This window comes from Dendrobates tinctorius, unplaced genomic scaffold, assembly GCF_039654945.1.
Source record: "Dendrobates tinctorius isolate UK_male_01 unplaced genomic scaffold, ASM3965494v1 ptg000384l, whole genome shotgun sequence".
In the NCBI taxonomy this organism is placed as follows: domain Eukaryota; kingdom Metazoa; phylum Chordata; class Amphibia; order Anura; family Dendrobatidae; genus Dendrobates; species Dendrobates tinctorius.
In genome coordinates, this window is record NW_027362050.1 from 1,796,882 (window position 1) to 1,820,620 (window position 23,739).

A 23,739-nucleotide genomic window follows, 5' to 3' on the forward strand; every position below is an offset into this window, starting at 1 on the left:
GCAGCCTAGCCTGTTAAGCGCCCAGGCTTAGGTGTAGGTAGGACAGAGTCTGAGACAGACATCAGTGTCCACGGTGCACGTGCTCGACACTCCATAGTCAGCGTCTATAGTGGCGACCGCAGGTGCGACGCCGCACGCTCAGAAGGTCTAGAGGGACTCTGACCCCGTGTCCTTGGGGCAGAGTTCTGTGACCGCTTTCTGTGCGCTCCGTGGCCGGGCTCTGTGAGCTAAACAGGCACCGGCATTTATGTTCTGCAGTAGCACGGCTCTGTGAGTTAACAGAGTTCGCTTCTGTTCACACTGGGTGACGTTAACCCACGTGTGAGCTTTTGTACACCGCTTTATACTTCCAGGCTGCGAACACACCTTACTCTTATTTTATTATTTGGTGCATTCCGCTAGCCCTAACAGAGGGAATTGGTATTTTTTGGGGGGCGGAAGAGTTGAAAATGAATTGGTGGTCTCCAGACCTCTACATGGAGGAGAAATGGCACACCTTTGTACTACTGTAATACATGAGACACCAATGCTAGAGTGAGCTGCAGGCTCATGTCGGACAACTGTAGAGCGTTAAGAGATGACAGTTACGTGTCCTACATGCAAACACTACGCAACTCTGTGTCACTGTTTTCACACCACAAAAATACACACACCCTTCTAACAGGCTCATGCACATACTCCTAACAAGAGCTACCTGATTTTCATGTGGTAATGTATGTGCAGGTCAGGGTGTGGGTCCTTTCTTTCTCCCACCCAGAAGCCATGTCCCCACCTTACCAATCTTCATCTCCTCCCTGAAGCGTTTCCACCTCACTCCAAGCGGTTCTAAAACCGGTTCAGCAGGTTGAAAGATGATGATGAAAAAAAAAAATAATACAGAGGATCCTCCCCCCACCGTTATTTCACAATTGGTTCCTTTGCAGAAGACACTCACGCTTCATCCATGTATATTCCACCTTTAGAAGAGCAATCATTCTGAAGACTTCTAGAGGTTTTTGATGCTCACCTAAGCAGACATTCCGGAGATCAAATAGGACAAATCTGGTTTTTCACGGCTCATTAAAAAACCCCTAGACTTATCTTCGGCTTATACAAAGAGACGTCAAATCTGTCATCCATGGACTTGTCATTTTCTTGAGTTGGTTCTTCATCTTTGGTCATAGACACAGTGAAGTTCCATCATCATCCAAGAAACACTGGATACTCAACAACAGGACAAAGTGGACCTCTCATTTTCAAATTGCTCCATCTTGAAAGAGGTTCCTGGACAACTCTAACAATATCTTTTGATATTGCTTTCCAATTTTAACATTTTATGTCCATCAATTGTATTTTGCTTTTGGAGAACATTCCACCTAATGGTATTTCAAGAAAATTAGGATTCATCCTCTCTACACACTTTGGAAATACAAACTAGACAAGATGCCCAGGGCTTTTCTGGTGAAGAAGTCCAGTTTGGGAAGTTGGAAGAGAAAGTGGGGTGAAGTACCTGATGAGGACAGAGGGGAGATGTACATTCCAGGTGAATCATCTTTTATTGCCATCATATTTTATTATAACCTTTAGGCTTTCTTTCCAATTGATTAAAGGGTTATTCCCAAAAATAATAAAGTTATCTCCAATCTGCAGGATAGGGGATAACTTTACTGATCATAAGGGTTCAGACTCCAGTGATCGCAAGTTTGGGTCTCTGAAATATCAATAATGGGTCTCTGTGTCCCTTTCCTATGCACATACATGACCTCTGCTCTATAGGGTTGCTGAACTCTATGCACACCTATTTTCATCGGTCCCATAGACAATAAATGGAACATGTCCATTCAGTACTGGACTCCAGAGCCCCGTTCTTGGGATCACTGATGGTCCCAGTGGTCAGACCCCCAATGATGTGCAAGTTATTTCCTAACCTACAGATATAGGGAATAACTGCATTTTTGGTGAAATAACCCTTTACATTTGCTGATGGATTTTATTGACTTATAATGGGGTCCAACAAACTTCAGATATTTACAGCAAGAACGCTGCAGATTATATTATTCCCGCCAATTAAAAATACCATTACATAACTGGAGAAGAACCTGAACTATGGCACCTCCTGACAAGCTGTTTTACCACTTTTATAATAAAAAAAAATCAAGGTTGGTTACTTGTGTAATAAGAACTAGAACAATGTTGGATGTTGATGTAAAGTGTTCCTGCCTGATCCTACATTTAGTTAATATTATCTAGTAAAATGATAAACGCTCATACAAAAACCATAGGGAAACCATGAGAGTCAAAAAGATCATTCTGGTGACATGTGCAGATTTTAGGTACCGGATCCATCCTTTGCACAAAATCAATCTTGTTCTTAGACCGGTATTGCAAAACACTGATCGAAAAAGGTTGAACTTGATAGACCTGCGTCTTTTTTTTTTTTTTTCAACCTATGTATCTATGTATTTGTTTAGAAATCTCCAAAATTGGGGTAGCGCTCCAAAGTTACATGGTGAGAAACCGGATTTTAATCAGCTCATGCGGCGTTTCAACTCAGTCTTTCTCAAGTATTAAAAGTGCTGCTTTTATTTTTCTTTCATTTTTCCATCTCTATGTATTTCTCAATATTCCATCATTCTAATTTGGGACTTTTTGGTTATGTAAGTAAAATTTATGTATCTCTGTAAGGTGTGAATGCAGCCTAATTCCTCTTTAGACCGCCAGTTGCACTTTTACGCCCGGCGACTAAAAGGTAACTTTAATAATCACACACCAAAAATTCCATCAAGGAGCAAAAACAGCAGAGCTGTGAAATGTCATGTAGTTTACCTTTGCATATGTCCACTTCATTAGTATAATATCATGATAAAATGCAAACATACTCCCGGATGTTTCCCTCTCCGCATCACATGAGAACCAAAATCAAGAAAACTGCAACACCTCAATGCAAAGTTGAATGTTATACAAACAATACAAATTAGAAGTTAATACGCTTGAATCAGTTATACCTGCAGAAGAACGGAGAAAACCCAAATTAGACCTGGTGGGATGTAGAACTTGAGCAAAATTTAGGGTGGTCTTACGAGTTGTTAAAACTACGACATTATTCGGCACAGTTTTCAACATTATTGCAGCTAAAAACTGTTTTACTATTAAAATGGGTTGTCACACCAGTAACATTAACCGGATAGGTAATAAATGTATAATAGTGGGGCGTCCAAATGATGGGTAGGACATCAACTTTTTGTGTTCACAATAATAGAGAGATTGAACAATCTCCATTGTTCACAGGAAAAGAGAGGCAGAGGTATGATCTCCAAAGACATCGAAAAGACATGGTTGTTACCACTCAGTTTGTAAGAAGACATAAGACTCATGATCGGTAGGACCTCCATCAGTTATAATCACCTGTGGTCAGCACGACAGGACTATCAAGGGCTGATATAGGCACTATGTAAAAATTACTTTTTTACAAATTTTTTGAATATCTAAATCACAATCCCTTGGGGTCTTAGTGCCCACCAGAGCTCTTTGTTAGGGGCTGCATAGACTAGGTTTTACGCACAAAACTGATGTTTCAAACACTGGCGTAACTTCAAGCTTGTGGACCCAATGCAAAATCTCCAACAGAGTCCCCGACTATCACGAGTCTTCACATGTGGCCCAAAAGGACCTTTCAAAAGCCTTAGGTTCCTGTGTCCAGGTTGAACGCAACCACTCTGCCAACTATAATTACGCTCCTGGTGAGAAGTATTGGGTAGAGGGATGAACAACACATCACCATTGGCTCAAACATTGTGAAGGACTCATGTGCTTTAGGTGGTCTCCATTGTCTCAAACATTGTGAAGGACTCATGTGCTTTAGGTGGTCACCATTGGCTCAAACATTGTGATGGACTCATGTGCTTTAGGTGGTCACCATTGGCTCAAACATTGTGATGGACTCATGTGCTTTAGGTGGTCACCATTGGCTCAAACATTGTGATGGACTCATGTGCTTTAGGTGGGCTCCTGGAGAAATGTACCTGGTCACGCCAAATGGAGTTTGTTGGAGGATGTATAATATCTGATGGAGGGGTCTTCTACCTTTCATAAAGATGAAACGTTTCTTAAAGTGCTTAAAGCGAAGTTATTAAAAAAAAAATAGTTTGAGGTAGAAGAACCTGATGAACGAGCGCAGGGCCATGACCTTTTGGATGTGCTGAAATGACAACTGCAAGTCGGGTCTTATTGCCATCAACTCAACTCGCTAATGCTGCAATGGTTGAATGAATGAGGCCAGATCCGTAATAATGGTTCTGTAATGAGATAATTAATAAAGTACAACCCTTTTTAAACACAAATTGGTGCAGTAATCAGCTGATTGCGATCGCTACAGGTGAGGGCTTCTATAACCTACATTGATCTGCTGGAATTTCAGGACAAAGTTCCTTTTGGACAGATGTTCCGCCAAAAAGAAAAGTAGTAATACATGGCAGCAATTCAAATGAATAGGTTACCACCTGTAACATGTGGGTGTATGGTGTCCACTGGAGTGGAAGTGCTTTTCTTGAGTGGCTTATTGCATGGGGCATCTCTATAATTTCTTAAGTGTACAAATTAAAAGGGATTGTGTTGGTAAGAGCTCCCCTTTAAGTACCGCTCTGCTTTTATAATATTCCTGACTCTGTCTGTATATCCCAATACAGTTACTTTGGAATATGTACCCCAGAAAGATGCCGGACCTGAGTACGATAATGAGGTGGCTCTCGATCTGTCTCTCCCTCACCTGCGCTGCGTGGCAAAACATTTAACCTATGAAGAGGAACAGAGGAACTCTGCTAAATCGTCTCCAACTTCGGAGATGAGACTTTCACCCCAGGTATCTTGTTACTAAATGCATTGCTTATTTCAAAGTGGTCCTGAGTTATAGTCTCTATAATAGTCCAGAGTTGCATTCACAATTTTGTGGGCTTCAGAGCTGTAATCGCCCTTCTTTGCTTGGTATCTTAATGTCTGGTAATTATCAATCTGGAAAGTGTTATATATCAGTTATCTGATGTTCCTTTTCATATGTATGGCAAGTATAAGCTGGTAGAACTGTCTGTCAGCCAGCTTGTTGACCGTTTCCAATATAAGCAAGCAGAATTGTGATTTCAGCTCTTAAGATGTTACATTTATTTTTTTGAATATCCTAATTTTTGCCTCACATACTGTAGACATCTTAGTCTGGTTTTTGAGACGTCACCTTTCGATAATGCGCTCTCCATGCTGATTAGGACTTCAATATCATAACAGGAAGAACAGAAGGTGCCGTTTCACTGCACGCTGTGCGACAAGAGCTTCTCGTATCAAAGGATGCTGAACCGTCATATGAAGTGTCACAGCGAGGTGAAGAGACACCGGTGTGAGCACTGCGGGAAAGGATTCAACGACACCTTTGACCTAAAGAGACACGTGCGCACCCATACAGGTGAGGAGGGCAAAGGCGGAGACCCATGAGGTGGCAGTGGCACAGAATTTGGATGTTATACTGCTGGACCAGTTGTTTGGGAGAACAAATATTTTGTCTGCACGTGGCCGAGGGTTCCTAATTAAAAAAAATATTGCAGACTGTATTGGCTAAAACAGGATTTTAACTTTGTTCCTTCGCACAAAACACTTGATGGTTGCAATTTTTCATGCAAGGCATAGGCGCTTAATGGTTGCAGTTAACTTAATGTAGCGCCACGGACATAAACTGTAAGCACAACTCAGCACTTATATCACTGTTAGCTCCACAGGGACCTCGGGTACAGCGTTAACGTCACACAAACCTCGGGTACATTACTTTATTTATTTTACTCATTTATATAGCACTATTAATTCCACAGAGCTTTTCAGAAATTATGTATAAATAGTACTATAAGTAGTACAGGTGACTGCACTCATCAGAGAGCTACATATCCCTAATTCAACAGTTCATAGTGGTTCTGGGGGTCAGACCGGTAACGTATCAATACTTCGATTTTCCCAGGAATTCCTTTAAGTTAAGTTGTCCGAAAAGTTTAACATCATTTCCTGAGAAGCATAGACAACCCAACCAATGTGGCCGTGCATCCTGATGTCACTTATGACTCCAGAAACAATATTTACCAAACTTCAGGTAATGTTCTTGCGGCAATGGCTGGATATCATCCTATTGAATATGATATTAGAGCCACTAGGGGGCGCTTTTGCTAATTTTTGTTCTTTTGGAATAAACTTGTGGATCAGTGGAGCCATCTAGTGGTCGATGATTCTGTTTAATTTTTATATATATTAGTGACCACAAAAAAAAAAAAAAAAAAGCAAGAAAAGGATATTACCAGCGCTCTAGCACCACCTAGGGATCGTGATTACAAAATTGATGGCTTGCATTAAATCTAATTTTAAAATCTAATTTTATCCCAAACTTTCCAACAGCCACAACTTTTTTTAGCATTTTTTTTTTGTTTAATATGATTTTTTTCTTTTTTTGTGGGCTAAGTTGTATTTCTAATGGCAGTATATTTTTTTGGAATGTTCATCATTGTGGACGTAGTTTGGGGTTTCCAGATGCTTTCAGCTGATTCATTCATTCAAAAAAAAATGGGATGGGATTGGGTTTTATGCAGGGCTGTGGAGTCGGTAAGCCAAACCTGCGACTCCGACTCCTCAATTTCCCTTACACCGACTCCAACTCCGACTCCCACATATATTGCTTATATTTAAGTGAAAAATTTATTCTAGTACAATGTGAACATCAGACATTAAATCATTTTTATGATCCAATAATCAAGATATTTAGATAGAACATAATATCTATTGGAATACAACTTTAGAACACAAAAAACTGTAATAAATTGTAAACATGTAATACACTATGTAATATCGATTATATATATATAGTGTGTGATTATATATATCACTATGTAATAAACTATAAGTGGCAAAAAACAGTTTTCAACAAAAACATACTAAATAACATTTGTGCAGTCTATGAATTTGTTCTAAGAAATAGAATTGCCTCCATCAGATCCTCCTTCATAGATGACCTCAAATCTGACCTAATAATTTTAAGGCCAGAGAACAAAATTTCTACAGTAACTTGGGTTGGAGGCAAAGCCGTAACCACATGGGAACATCTCTAACAATTTCCAAGTATAAAGGAATTGCCTCATGCACAGTCAGTTTTGATGAACGGTTGAATTTTTCTATTTCTTTGAGAGCAAGTGAAACATTTTGCTGAAATATGGTCAATCTGCTGCTATAGGAGACGCTTTGCCTGCTCCATGTCATCCAAATACTTGTCAAAGTCAAACGACTCATCTGATGAGGATGAAGATATGGCAGCAGTAGCACTGTCAGGACCCGAGTCCTCTTGCGCCTGGCAGTCCTCCTGTAGGCCACTCTTCCTAACTGCTACCTCAGTCAGAGCTTCTTTTCCTTTAGTAAGCTGTTGATCATCAAGCAATATACGATGACTTGGGTCCACATAAACAGCTGCCAGAAAAATTTTATTTTCCAATAGCTGTGTCTCTCTCCGTTTCATTGAAGCAGAAATCCCATCTGCGATTAAACAGCAAAATAGCAAGTTCTTCCACTCCCTTATGAAAATGCCAGGAGTTAAATCCTCAGCTTGTAATTTTTTAGTCACAGTAAATGGGTGATTAAGCAATTCCTTCAATTCAGCCACCTGTGTCCATTGACCTTCATTTAGGGTTACCTAAGGGTTCGCCATATCTATAAGAAACGGTTTTAGTTGATCAATAATTGCCCTTTCCCAGCACGTCTCTTCAAGATGGAATCAATTTTAGGGGTTCTTGTGGCAATAACCAATTTCCTCACTTTTCCAATCAGATTTCCAGCATGTCCCTCTTGCAGACTATCTCTTATTGCCAGCTGCAGCGTGTGCACAACACAGCGCATGTGATGAATAGGAAAGTGTTTTGAAGCAGCTTCAATAAGATCATCTATTTCTACAGTATAATTTTGCTGTTCTTCTGTAGTAATATCTGTTTGTCCCTCAGTTACATGAACAGCACTGTGGCCTTCCATCTCAAACATACTGAATCCTAAATGTTCCTCTAGCTGTTGTTCATTACTCTCATTCGTCAGTGTAATTGTACTTATATTTGAAGCATTGTCCGTTACAATAGCAAGAACCTGTTCTTTTTTGAGTTCGTAATCTTGCAGAACTTTTTCCACTAAGGGCTGGAGAAACTGGCTGCTGTGATGAGCTTTAGTATCTTTTACTGCCAACGTGTTGGTAACAATTTTTGTTGTCACAAACATATCGAATGTTGATGGCAAAATAGTTCACTCTGTAACGTGTGCAGGCGTCCATTTTAAGAAACATGAAGCGTCTTTTGAGAGTTTTTTTAAGATCTTCCTTTTGTTTAAGGGCTTCTTCAATCACTAATTTTCTAATACTTTCCAAAAACCGGACTCCTTCCCAGAAATCGCGCGTTTTTACCCCAATTTTACCGCGATTATGATCGCGATTTTGCCGCGATTTTCGTGTGCGATATTCAAGCACTTTCCAAGCGATTTGAAGCATCGCTTGGAAAGTGATTGACAGGTTGGTCACACTCGTCAAACATAGTGTTTGACAAGTGTGAGCAGGTTTTTACTATTGAGGCCGCCTATGCGGCATCAATAGTAAAAGATAGAATGTTAGAATGCTAAAAAAAATTAAAAAATCGGGGTATATTTACCTTCCGGCGTCCCGCGCTGCATTCCCGGGCCACAGCGTTCCCAGTAATGCCTTGCGAGACCTGTGATGACGTAGTCTCACGTTGCTATAGCGATCTCACGAGACCGCCAGAGTGACGCGAGACTACGTCATCACTGGACCGTGCCGCAAGGCATTACTGGGAACGCTTAGGCCAGGAATGCAGCGCGGGACTCCGGAAGGTAAATATACCCCGATTTTTTTATTCTTTTTTTACAGGGGTATGGTACCCAGGGCCTGGAGGACAGTCTCCTCTCCTCCACACCGTGGGTACCAACCGCACATGAGACGCTTAACTTCCCGCATGGTGGGCATAGCCACATGCAGGAAGTAAGCGATTATCATGCATTCCTATGGGTGCGGAATCGCGGCAATTCTTTGCGATTCCGCACAAAATGAGCATGCTGCGATTTTTTCCCCGATGTGATTCCGCTGCGGAAAAAAGCGCGGCATTAGCACAGCATGTGCGGAATGCCATAGGAATGAATGGGGGGTGTTCTGTACACGATTTTTAAACGTTTTCGCGCCGAAAATCGCAGCAAAAACGCTTAAAAATCGCTACGTGGGAACACAGCCTTACAGTAACTTACAAAATATCTTGTTAATGATGTTTGAGACGCTCTTTCCTCCTCCTTTGCCTGGCAGGAAGTGTTAAGGGGGTTTTACACTAAGCGATATCGCTAGCAATATCGCTAAAACGTCACCGGTTTTGTGACGTTATAGCGATATTGCTAGCGGTATCGCTATGTGTGATACTTACCTCAGACCGGCTCCCCCGCTGTCCATCACTGATCGCGCGAGATCGGGCGGCTCCATTTCTCGTCGTCTGCTTCCTGCTGGGCTTCCTGCTGTGTGCGACGAGCGACGCTGGACGCGGGCAGGAGGAAGTCAGGATCGCTGTATGTGAAAGGTAAGTATCGTGCGCTGCATCGCTGTGAGATCTTCCTGTGTGGAAGCTCAATAGCGATCATTTAGCGATGCACCAGCGATCCTGACCGGGTCGGATCGCTGGTCGGATCGCTGGTCGGATCGCTAAATGTAAAAGGGCCTTTAGTCTGTGTGCTATCCGGCTTTCATTCGTTCTGGTACAGATAAGATATGGATAGACAGATATGGATAGAGCAGATTTCTAATCTGCTTTTGCTATTGAAAACATTATCTATGAGCTCAAAAACCTTTCAGGTGATGCGGTTTTTTAAAAATCTGATCTGCTTTTGCAGCTGAGAAACGTATCCACAAAAAAACGCAGCAAAAACGCTCTGTGTGAATGTAGCCTTAGATCAGGAATAGAACAGCCATTTATAGGGCATTTCATAACTTTCCCAAATTCCTATGAAAAAATATTCAGCACATTCTGCATTGAACTACTGTACCCAATTTATTATACATTTTACTAGTCGGAGTCGGTCCATTTTATACTGACTCCGACTCCGCAGCCCTGGTTTTATGTATGTTTGAAATCTTAGTGCAAATTCATCACCATTTTATTACATTAAAAAGTCACCAAACATGTTAAATGCAAAAAGAGAGCATTTTTTTTTATTTTTATGCAAAATTCATCAAACACTTCTGCCATATTGATTATTGCAGGTAAAGCACCAGTTAATACCACAAGAAAAAGAAAGAAAAGTGATTTAAATTTTTTTCAAAAGTATGATGAATCAGGTCCTTAAAGAGATTGTCCAATGCCGAAATCCAAATTTTTTTACGCTAATCTGTGCTGTAATGTGATATACAACACCCCTATACATTTTATTTTTTGTTTCTGCATTTTGTCCCTCATGAATTTCACTTCATTCCCTGCACCCACTTTATTTACCTGCAGCTCTACCAAACATGACAGCTCCCTGTGCTTTATTATCTAACCTCACAGCCAGAGCTGTCACCACCCTGCCTCAGTGGCTGTCAGTAACCTGCCCCAGCGCTGACCAGTCCTCACTCCAGCATTGAAAATAACAGAGCAGCACAATCACTGCACTCCACATCACATCCAATGTGGTGACAGAGCGTCACGTGTCCCCACATCACATGCACAGTGGTGACAGAGCGTCACGTGTCCCCACATCACATGCACAGTGGTGACAGAGCGTCACGTGTCCCCACATCACATCCACAGTGGTGACAGAGCGTCACGTGTCCCCACATCACATCCACAGTGGTGACAGAGCGTCACGTGTCCCCACATCACATCCACAGTGGTGACAGAGCGTCACGTGTCCCCACATCACATCCACAGTGGTGACAGACCTTCACGTGTCCCCCACATCACATCCACAGTGGTGACAGAGCGTCACGTGTTCCCACATCACATCCACAGTGGTGACAGACCTTCACATGTCCCCCACATCACATCCACAGTGGTGACAGACCTTCACATGTCCCCCACATCACATCCACAGTGGTGACAGAGCGTCACGTGTCCCCACATCACATCCACAGTGGTGACAGACCTTCACATGTCCCCACATCACATCCACAGTGGTGACAGAGCGTCACGTGTTCCCACATCACATCCACAGTGGTGACAGACCTTCACATGTCCCCCACATCACATCCACAGTGGTGACAGAGCGTCACGTGTTCCCACATCACATCCACAGTGGTGACAGAGCGTCACGTGTTCCCCACATCACATCCATAGTGGTGACAGACCTTCACATGTCCCCACATCACATCCACAGTGGTGACAGAGCGTCACGTGTTCCCACATCACATCCACAGTGGTGACAGAGCGTCACGTGTCCCCACATCACATCCACAGTGGTGACAGACCTTCACATGTCCCCACATCACATCCACAGTGGTGACAGAGCATCACGTGTCCCCACATCACATCCACAGTGGTGACAGAGCGTCACGTGTCCCACACATCACACCATAGTGGTGAGAGCATCACGTGTTCCCCACATCACATCCACAGTGGTGACAGAGCGTCACGTGTCCCACACATCACATCCACAGTGGTGACAGAGCGTCACGTGTTCCCACATCACATCCACAGTGGTGACAGAGCGTCACGTGTTCCCCACATCACATCCATAGTGGTGACAGACCTTCATATGTCCCCACATCACATCCACAGTGGTGACAGAGCGTCACGTGTTCCCACATCACATCCACAGTGGTGACAGACCTTCACATGTCCCCCACATCACATCCACAGTGGTGACAGAGCGTCACGTGTTCCCACATCACATCCACAGTGGTGACAGACCTTCACATGTCCCCCACATCACATCCACAGTGGTGACAGAGTGTCACGTGTTCCCACATCACATCCACAGTGGTGACAGAGCGTCACGTGTCCCCACATCACATCCACAGTGGTAACAGACCTTCACATGTCCCCACATCACATCCACAGTGGTGACAGAGCGTCACGTGTCCCCACATCACATCCACAGTGGTGACAGAGCGTCACGTGTCCCACACATCACATCCACAGTGGTAATAGAGCGTCACGTGTTCCCCACATCACATCCATAGTGGTGACAGAGCGTCACGTGTTCCCCACATCACATCCACAGTGGTGACAGAGCGTCACGTGTTCCCACATCACATCCACAGTGGTGACAGAGCGTCACGTGTTCCCACATCACATCCACAGTGGTGACAGAGCGTCACGTGTCCCCACATCACATCCACAGTGGTGACAGACCTTCACATGTCCCCACATCACATCCACAGTGGTGACAGAGCATCACGTGTCCCCACATCACATCCACAGTGGTGACAGAGCGTCACGTGTCCCACACATCACACCATAGTGGTGAGAGCATCACGTGTTCCCCACATCACATCCACAGTGGTGACAGAGCGTCACGTGTCCCACACATCACATCCACAGTGGTGACAGAGCGTCACGTGTCCCCACATCACATCCACAGTGGTGACAGAGCGTCACGTGTCCCCACATCACATCCAGAGTGGTGACAGAGTGTCACGTGTTCCCCACATCACATCCACAGTGGTGACAGAGCGTCACGTGTCCCCACATCACATCCACAGTGGTGACAGAGCGTCACGTGTTCCCACATCACATCCACAGTGGTGACAGAGCGTCACGTGTTCCCCACATCACATCCATAGTGGTGACAGACCTTCATATGTCCCCACATCACATCCACAGTGGTGACAGAGCGTCACGTGTTCCCACATCACATCCACAGTGGTGACAGACCTTCACATGTCCCCCACATCACATCCACAGTGGTGACAGAGCGTCACGTGTTCCCACATCACATCCACAGTGGTGACAGACCTTCACATGTCCCCCACATCACATCCACAGTGGTGACAGAGTGTCACGTGTTCCCACATCACATCCACAGTGGTGACAGAGCGTCACGTGTCCCCACATCACATCCACAGTGGTGACAGACCTTCACATGTCCCCACATCACATCCACAGTGGTGACAGAGCGTCACGTGTCCCCACATCACATCCACAGTGGTGACAGAGCGTCACGTGTCCCACACATCACATCCACAGTGGTGATAGAGCGTCACGTGTTCCCCACATCACATCCATAGTGGTGACAGAGCGTCACGTGTTCCCCACATCACATCCACAGTGGTGACAGAGCGTCACGTGTTCCCACATCACATCCACAGTGGTGACAGAGCGTCACGTGTCCCCCACATCACATCCACAGTGGTGACAGAGCATCACGTGTCCCCACATCACATCCACAGTGGTGACAGAGCATCACGTGTCCCCCACATCACATCCACAGTGGTGACAGAGCGTCACGTGTCCCCACATCACACCATAGTGGTGACAGAGCGTCACGTGACCCCACATCACACCATAGTGGTGACAGAGCGTCACGTGTCCCCACATCACACCATAGTGGTGACAGAGCGTCACGTGTCCCCACATCACATCCACAGTGGTGACAGAGCGTCACATGTCCCCAACATCACATCCACAGTGGTGACAGAGCGTCACGTGTCCCACACATCACATCCACAGTGGTGATAGAGCGTCACGTGTTCCCCACATCACATCCATAGTGGTGACAGAGCGTCACGTGTTCCCCACATCACATCCACAGTGGTGACAGAGCGTCACGTGTTCCCACATCACATCCACAGTGGTGACAGAGCGTCACGTGTCCCCCACATCACATCCACAGTGGTGACAGAGCATCACGTGTCCCCACATCACATCCACAGTGGTGACAGAGCATCACGTGTCCCCCACATCACATCCACAGTGGTGACAGAGCGTCACGTGTCCCCACATCACACCATAGTGGTGACAGAGCGTCACGTGTCCCCACATCACACCATAGTGGTGACAGAGCGTCACGTGTCCCCACATCACACCACAGTGGTGACAGAGCGTCACGTGTCCCACACATCACATCCACAGTGGTGACAGAGCGTCACGTGTCCCCACATCACACCATAGTGGTGACAGAGCGTCACGTGTCCCCACATCACATCCACAGTGGTGACAGAGCGTCACATGTCCCCCACATCACATCCACAGTGGTGACAGAGCGTCACGTGTCCCCACATCACATCCACGGTGGTGACAGAGCGTCACGTGTCCCCACATCACACCATAGTGGTGACAGAGTGTCACGTGTCCCCACATCACATCCACAGTGGTGACAGAGCGTCACGTGTCCCCACATCACACCATAGTGGTGACAGAGCGTCACGTGTCCCCACATCACACTACAGTGGTGACAGAGCGTCATGTGTCCCACACATCACATCCACAGTGGTGACAGAGCGTCACGTGTTCCCCACATCACATCCACAGTGGTGACAGAGCATCACATGTTCCCACATCACATCCACAGTGGTGACAGACCGTCACATGTCCCCCACATCACATCCACAGTGGTGACAGAGCGTCACGTGTCCCCACATCACATCCACAGTGGTGACAGAGCCTCACATGTCCCCCACATCACATCCACAGTGGTGACAGAGCGTCACGTGTCCCCACATCACATCCACAGTGGTGACAGAGCGTCACGTGTCCCCACATCACATCCACGGTGGTGACAGAGCGTCACGTGTCCCCACATCACACCATAGTGGTGACAGAGTGTCACGTGTCCCCACATCACATCCACAGTGGTGACAGAGCGTCACGTGTCCCCCCACATCACATCCACAGTGGTGACAGTGCGTCACGTGTCCCCACATCACATCCACAGTGGTGACAGTGTCACGTGTCCTCACATCACATCCACAGTGGTGACAGAGCGTCACATGTCCCCCACATCACATCCACAGTGGTGACAGAGCATCACGTGTCCCCACATCACATCGACAGTGGTGACAGAGCGTCACGTGTCCCCACATCACATCCACAGTGGTGACAGAGCGTCACGTGTCCCCACATCACATCCACGGTGGTGACAGAGCGTCACGTGTCCCCACATCACACCATAGTCGTGACAGAGTGTCACGTGTCCCCACATCACATCCACAGTGGTGACAGAGTCACGTGTCCCCACATCACATCCACAGTGGTGACAGAGCGTCACGTGTCCCCCACATCACATCCACAGTGGTGACAGAGCATCACGTGTCCCCACATCACATCCACAGTGGTGACAGAGCGTCACGTGTCCCCCACATCACATCCACAGTGGTGACAGAGCGTCACGAGTCCCCCACATCACATCCACAGTGGTGACAGAGCGTCACGTGTCCCACACATCACATCCACAGTGGTGACAGAGCGTCACGTGTCCCCACATCACATCCACAGTGGTGACAGAGCGTCACGTGTCCCCACATCACATCCACAGTGGTGACAGAGCGTCACGTGTCCCCACATCACACCATAGTGGTGACAGAGTCACGTGTCCCCACATCACATCTACAGTGGTGACAGAGCGTCACGTGTCCCCCACATCACATCAACAGTGGTGACAGAGCATCACATGTCCCCACATCACATCCACAGTGGTGACAGAGCGTCACGTGTCCCCCACATCACATCCACAGTGGTGACAGAGCGTCACGTGTCCCCCACATCACATCCACAGTGGTGACAGAGCGTCACGTGTCCCACACATCACACCATAGTGGTGACAGAGCGTCACGTGTCCCCACATCACACCATAGTGGTGACAGAGTGTCACGTGTTCCCACATCACACCATAGTGGTGACAGAGTGTCACGTGTTCCCACATCACATCCACAATGACAGAGCGTCACGTTTCCATATTACCCCTGAAATAAGAGTACTGTGAAGTCTATAGTGTATGTGTGTATATCTACATATATACCTTATAATACCCTTCAGCTGCTGCAGAACCCCAGTCTATAGGGATGTGTGTATGGATGGATGAGGGATGGATGAAGATAGGAATACTCTAGTGGGTGAGTGAGCAGCTCCTCCAAAATCACCAGACAGCTGCTCCCCAGAATAAGTGTGATACCTAGGACACCATGCAGAATGCTAACAGGGAGTAGACTACAAACTGTAAGCATTCTGCATCCTAGGTACACACAAATTATACAGAAAGCCCAGACAACCCCATTAAATGTAAGAAACACAAATAGTTTCTGAATGAAAAAAAACGCAATTCTGCAATTTGGGGGGGATTTAGTTAACATAGCTTTCCCTGTGAGAGCCACTATGCCTTTTAACAAGAATAAAAAAAAATTAAAAAAAATAAATAATAATAATAATAAGGAAAAAAAATAGACACTAGACAGATTTTTTTTTACACTTGTTAATTTTTTTTCAGTTTTATTACTTTATGCAATATCTATATATAACTTTTAATATCTATCCAGATATAGGAGATACATAGAGATATTGAAACATTTTATATACATGGTACATGTTATCATTTTTGTTATACTTTTGTATTTTTTTTATACTTGTTAAAACATCAGAATTATATCCATATTGGTTCCCATAGAAGGCAATGGATGATACCTATTGCCAAAAGAAAAACAAATTATAGAAACAGCTGAGGGTTAACCTTCCAGCCTTGACGCGTCGAGGCTGGAAGCTAAGTTTGGCTTAACCCCCAGCTGTTTCTATAATTTTTTTTTCTTTTGGCAATAGGTATCATCCATTGCCTTCTATGGGAACCAATATGGATATAATTCTGATGTTCCTTTATTGAACCACGCTATTTTTTACCTCTTGTCTGTGCTTGTCTGATTTTACTGCAGAGAGTTTTTTTGGCTTTATTTGATAATGCATTTGGAATCTATGTTTTCTGTAGTCTATTAATACCCAAGAAGACATGTCTGCCACTATCTACTGGTAGCTTATGGAATCTATATTTTCTGTGGTCTATTAATACCCATAAAGACAAGACTTGCTGCGATCTATTGGTTATACAAGAGGTTTCTCTATGTTTACATGTAATAGCCTGTCTTTTATATATTGTACATTAATAGGCTGTGTATTATATGAAGCACTATCTTTCATCTCTTTTATTTGCTTATTGTTTTCCCACCTGTAGTTTATAAGGGTCATTTAGGGCGAGTCTGGGACAGCCGCCGCGGAGTGGGGGAGCCAAATCGTATCTTTTAGGGTGCCAACCTCCACTGTCAGGAAGGGATAGCAGGCTAGTGTAGGGCTATCGCAGGTTATTATGGTATAGAGTTTGTTAATTGCGTTATTGTACTAGGGTTTTTTTTTTTTATCTCAACTTATTGAAGTTTCATATTTTTAAAGGGATTATATGATTGCAATATTGTAAACTGTAGCTGCCACAATGGTTTCAAATTACCCTTCATCCCCCCCCCCAAAATCAATAGTATAAGTGAAAATACGAAACTTTATATCTTATTACAAAAATCTGCTTCTTTCTCCTCCTGGACTGATCATTTATTTTCAATATTCTCAGTTCAAAGGTAAAATCTGTCTTCAGTGAATATAGATTTTCCCATTACTGAGATAGATGACAGTTGGTGCTCATAAGGTTCTATGGAGAACGGTAACTGTAGCAGAATATGTCAACTTCTATCTCCTCCTTTCCCCTCATCATATATTTGTAAAGCACCAACTGTCATCTATCTCAGTAATAGGAAAATCTGTATTTACCAGACAAATTTTACCCATGATCAATCCAGATGAATCAAGAAAATTTCTCTGACAAGATATATTAAAAAGATGCTTATTTTTGCATGTATTATCAATTTAGTAAATGAAAATTAAAACCACGGTTACTCTTTAAAAAGACATCATTAGCGCAACTAAAATCCCCACGTAATAAAACTATGGCTGCCTACGATCCAGGCGTGTGTAAACAGGTTGGCGACTAAGTCTTTGAGATGAGGGGCGGCATCCTGTATGAACTCCACAATAACCTATTCAACTGCAAAATGATCGAATTTTCAGGAAATATTGAAGTTTCCTGTCTGCCTATCAAAGGCAATCTATCATCAGAAAATTACATTATTTAAATCATTTTTTTGTGTTAAATGTGTATTTTTTGTCAATGTTTTCTTCCATATCACAATCTGTATGAAAAAAAATTTAAAAATAGAAATCTTGCCATTTTCATGCCGGCCGCTGTCGCTTTTTTTTTTTTTACACACACACACTTTAACTTCCTGTTCGTTTAGGAATTGCACATGTACATTAACCACAGCGGTCAGATCCTGACCTTATCTTTTGTATTGAGGCATCTAATGAGCGTGTGAAAATGTCACTGTGAAGGGAAGGGGAGCAGGTGAGCTGTGAAATCACTTATTGTGAGAGGTGTTTCTTCTTAAAATTATAATATTGCCTCTGATAATGAGCCTAATGAAAACTCTTCCTGAAAGGGCAAGAAGTATGAGACTAAAAAAAAATAAAAATAAAAAAAAAAGCCTGACGGCCAGCTTGAAATTTGCAATATAGTCAATTTCATTTCTTTTAAATAAAGATCATGAATAAAAATTCCAAAGATTTGAAAAAAACAAAAAAACAAAACTGATTTAAATAGAACATTTTCTGATTCTGCTGGAAACTCAACCCAAGAACTAATCCAGATCCTGACGCAGGGAGTGTACATACAGTTGTGGCCAAAAGTATTGACACCCCTGCAATTCTGTCAGATAATACACAGTTGCTTCCTGAAAATGATTGCATCAAATTCTTTGGTATTATTATCTTCATTTAATTTGTCTTAATGAAAAAACACAAAAAAGAATGAAGCAAAAAGCAAAACATTGATCATTTCACACAAAACTCCAAAAAATGGGCCAGACAAAAATATTGGCACCCTCAGCCTAATACTTGGTTGCACAACCTTTAGCCAAAATAACTGCGACCAACCGCTTCCGGTAACCATCAATGAGTTTCTTACAATGCTCTGCTGGAATTTTAGACCATTCTACTTTGGCAAACTGCTCCAGGTCCCTGATATTAGAAGGGTGCCTTCTCCAAACTGCCATTTTTAGATCTCTCCACAGGTGTTCTATGGGATTCAGGTCTGGACTTATTGCTGGCCACCTTAGAAGTCTCCAGTGCTTTCTCTCAAACCATTTTCTAGTGCTTTTTGAAGTGTGTTTTGGGTCATTGTCCTGCTGGAAGACCCATGACCTCTGAGGGAGACCCAGCTTTCTCACACGGCCCTACATTATGCTGCAAAATTTGTTGGTAGTCTTCAGACTTCATAATGCCATGCACACGGTCAAGCATTTCAGTGCCAGAGACAGCAAAGCAACCCCAAAACATCAGGGAACCTCCGCCATGTTTGACTGTAGGGACCGTGTTCTTTTCTTTGATTGCCTCTTTTTTCTCCTGTAAACTCTATGTTGATGCCTTTGCCCAAAAAGCTCTACTTCTGTCTCATCTGACCAGAGAACATTCTTCCAAAACGTTTTAGGCTTTTTCAGGTAAGTTTTGGCAAACTCCAGCCTGGCTTTTTTATGTCTCGGGGTAAGAAGTGGGGTCTTCCTGGGTCTCCTACCATACAGTCCCTTTTCATTCAGACGCCGACGGATAGTACGGGTTGACACTGTTGTACCCTCGGACTGCAGGGCAGCTTGAACTTGTTTGGATGTTAGTCGAGGTTCTTTATCCAACATCCGCATAATCTTGCGTTGAAATCTCTTGTCAATTTTTCTTTTCCGTCCACATCTAGGGAGGTTAGCTACAGTGCCATGGGCTTTAAACTTCTTGATGACACTACATATGGTAGACACAGGAACATTCAGGTCTTTGGAGATTGACTTGTAGCCTTGAGATTGCACATGCTTCCTCACAATTTGGTTTCTCAAGTCCTCAGACAGTTCTTTGGTCTTCTTTCTTTTCTCCATGCTCAATGTGGTACACACAAGGACACAGGACAGAGGTTGAGTCAACTTTAAGCCATGTCAGCTGGCTGCAAGTGTGATTTAGTTATTGCCAACACCTGTTAGGTGCCACAGGTAAGTTACAGGTGCTGTTAATTACACAAATTAGAGAAGCATCACATGATTTTTCGAACAGTGCCAATACTTTTGTCCACCCTCTTTTTTATGTTTGGTGTGGAATTATATCCAATTTGGCTTTAGGGCACTTCTTTTTGTGTTTTTTCATTTAAGACAAATTAAATGAAGATAATAATAACAAGGAATTTGTGTTTGCAATCATTTTCAGGAAGAAACTGAGTATTATCTCACAGAATTGCAGGGGTGTCAATACTTTTGGCCACAACTGTATCCTGTAAATGAAATTTATACCATTGTGACTTGATTTGAAAAATACATCCAAAATGTCGAAAACAACTCTCCATTTCCTTCTTTATAGGAGTCCGCCCTTACAAGTGCCACCTTTGTGACAAAGCCTTCACCCAGCGCTGCTCTTTGGAGTCCCATCTGAAGAAGATCCACGGAATACAACAAAATTATGCCTACAAGGAGAGGAGGACCAAGCTGTATGTGTGTGAAGACTGTGGATACACAGCCGACAGCCAGGAGAGCCACCTACATCACCTGCAACACCAGCATCCCGACAGTGCCTTAATCCAACGTGCCACCAAGAAGCTGGCGGTGGCATTACACGGTGGGGTCAACACCCTGCTGCACGGCAGTCACCTCCTGTGTAGTAGTCCCAGCCACTCCTTATAAGACATTATTAATGGGGCGTCATTTCAAAGAACTACATCTGCCAGCACTTACTGCCAAGCATGCGAATTAAACAACCCATGCCACGTCAAAGAGCCCACTAACCTTCCAGAATACATAAGCCTGTATGCACTAAACTGTTGGCCAATATCTACTACTATAGTTCTCCATGAGTGAAAAATAAAATCAATTATTCTATAGTAATGACCACAAGGAAGAGATTCATTCTCTAGATGATCCATCAGTTGACATTCCCTGTAACCGCTAGTCCACCAGGGAGCATATCCAGCCAGGAAAACACTACAAGCGCTGAAAAATGGAGTGAATAAGTATTAGAAATAGTGGGAAACCTTTATCACTGCCCTGACAATTTTCTTTTTTTTGCTATAAAGATGTCACAAATTAGGTCTCTAATAATTTGAGACTTTTTCTAACAACTTTTCTAAAAAGTTGGTAGAGCATAGCAGAATGAGGCAAGACCACACTTTGACTATGATTTCTGCCTCACAAAAATAAATATTTTTTTAGGTTTATGCACAGGGAGAAAAGCACCTAATGTATTAAAAAAAAGCATATGCATCCAGAATGCCTATTGTTTTGTTTTTTTTGTGGAGTGGTGTAAAGAGTAGAGCTGAGTGAATGTGCTTGGTTAAGGTGTTGTCTGAGCATGCTTGGGTGCTAATCGAGTGTCTTCGGCGTGCTCAAAAATTATGTTTGAGTCCTCGCGGCTGTTCGACAGCCGCAACACATGCAGGAATAGTCTGTTTGTTAGACAATCCCTGCATGTGTTGCAGCTGTCGAACAGCGGGGAATTGAACATTTTTTGAGCATGCCGAAGACACTCGGCACCCGAGCATGCTCACTCTTCACTAGTAGAGTCCTTATAAATTTAAAGGACCAATACATTCCACATGTCAAGGTAAGCTGTCACCGTATACAGTATTGCAAACCACGTTAACCAAAACTGACGTATTATGCGTCAAATCTTTAGTGCACCTTTTTTCAGCTTCGTACACTGCCCAATGTTAGATAAGAGCCTGAGACAAAGGCATTAACTGTTGCACAAATTGCAAAACTTTTCATGCATGGGGGGGAAAAAGATTTACACCATAAGTGTAAATATTTGCTCAGCACTTTTTTTGATTAAATGCTTTATGACTTATGTAAAAAAAAAGTAATCATAAATGTCGTATTCCTCATCAAAAGTTTTTAATTTTTCAGTGTAAGTATTCTAACAGTGCAATAAATGGTGTAAAACATTGATAAATTTGGCTTAGGCATTTATGACAATTACGTGTTAAAATTTGCAAAGAATTTTGGCGTAAAAACAATGATAAATGGTCTCTGTAGTCCATTTAATATCTACATACAATGGTTAATAGTTGAAAGTATAATGACGGATCATTCTCATTAAGGACACCAACGGCACACGATGGGACTCCGCTGACGATAAAGGGGTCCTTTGGGTTTCCATCATTTTAGCACGACATGCAGTACTATTTCTCTTCAGCAGAATGTTATTACTGAATTTGTTTAAAAAAAATAATACATGAAATATTAAGGGTGCGTGCACGCTGCGGATTCTGCTGCGGAACCGCACCGTTTTTGGCCTTGCGGATCCGCAGCAGTTTCTGCTGCGTTGTATAGTACCTTTATTTTCAGTTGAAAATGAAAACCACAGTGCACATGCTGCGGATTTAAATCTGCGCATGTCACTTCTTTGTGCGAAATCAACAGTGGTTTGACACCTGCTCCATTGTACAGGTGTCAAACAGGCTAATCCGCAGATAAAACGCAGGTCTTTTGACCTGCGGATTTTGTGAAATCTGCGCGGAAAAATCCGCAGCAGAATCCCCCACCGTGTGCACACACCCTTAAATGACAGTCTAGTGAATTTCCTTAACATCATGTGATATATAGTTCATAATGTTGGTCTTGGTTGACATTTTAATTGATATTGGAGCTTCAAATACTTTGCAGACACAGATTTAGTGCCTGCTGCCGCTAATTGATGGAGTGCACGATTTACCCATCTCTCCGGCGCAGGTGATGCATACGCAGATACAAGAGGCAGAATCCCTTGCATATGTACATGTGCAAATGATTTAGGCTAAATGCCCATGTTGCAAATGTCTGCAGCAGTTCCGCAACTCCTTGCTGCAGGTAAAACGCATGCGGAATTCGCATGAGTTTTCCTGCAGAACACAAAAAAAAAAAAAAAAATCTTTTAAATCTTCTGCCTGAGCAAGTGTGAACGAGCTGAGTGTGACCTGAGCGTAAGTGCGAATTGTGGTAAGTGTGTGACTTGAGATTCAGTGACTTTGGATTCAGGGAGTTTCCAAGGGAGGTATTACTGAATTGCTGTTATATTTTATTAATACTTATTTATTTTTGCTTATCGTATTGTCTTTTGCAATCCCCATTAGGATGTGCTCCACTATTGCCAATGCCATCCAGTGCACGTCTTGCCGCATGTATGAAATCCTTGAACAGCCGGTCGAGGGTGCATACTGCTGTGCGAGATGTGAGCACGTTGTGCATTTGGAAGCCCAGATTCTGGATCTAAATGTGCAGCTGGCAACATTGAGATCCATAGACAATATGGAAAGGAGTCTTCTGCTCACTGAGCAGACGCTCAATGGGATAGATGAGGGGGGGGGTGCTAGGTTGGAGCTGCAGGACAATGAAGCAGCTAGCTGGGTGACAGTTAGAAGGCGGGGTAGAGGGAAGAGCGCCAGGGAGGCTAGTCCTGATCTGGCACACCCCAATAAGTTTGCTAAGTTGGCAGATGAGGGGAGTGTTAGTGCAGGAGTAGCACTGCTGCAGCAAGGCATGTCCTCTGAAAGCCGGAGGAGTGTCTGCTCCAGTAAGGGGGGAAATAGGAGAGCAGGGCAGGCCAGACAGGTTCTGGTAGTGAGAGACTCAATTATTAGGGGAACAGATAGGGCAATCTGTCACAAAGACAGGGATCGTCGAACGGTGTGCTGCCTACCTGGCGCTCGAGTCCGACACAT

The 23,739-nt window shown here is 43.8% G+C and overlaps 1 protein-coding gene across 1 annotated transcript; it reads left to right on the forward strand.

Moving 5' to 3' along the window:
- Positions 1-904: 904 nt before the first annotated feature.
- Positions 905-21,992, forward strand: OVOL1 (ovo like transcriptional repressor 1). The gene is made up of 4 exons (XM_073563285.1): positions 905-1,522; positions 4,665-4,837; positions 5,254-5,428; positions 20,409-21,992. Exons 1-4 carry the CDS (start codon positions 1,423-1,425, stop codon positions 20,726-20,728), a joined length of 768 nt encoding a protein of 255 aa, XP_073419386.1. The 5' UTR covers positions 905-1,422; the 3' UTR covers positions 20,729-21,992.
- The last annotated feature ends 1,747 nt before the right edge of the window (positions 21,993-23,739 follow it).

Coding starts and splice junctions, on each gene's coding strand:
- OVOL1 (XM_073563285.1), top strand. CDS start 1,423: ATGCCCAGGGCTTTTCTGGTGAAGAAGTCCAGTTTGGGAAGTTGGAAG. Junction 1,523..4,664: donor AGGGGAGATGTACATTCCAG/GTGAATCATCTT, acceptor ATCCCAATACAG/TTACTTTGGAATATGTACCC. Junction 4,838..5,253: donor AGATGAGACTTTCACCCCAG/GTATCTTGTTAC, acceptor ATATCATAACAG/GAAGAACAGAAGGTGCCGTT.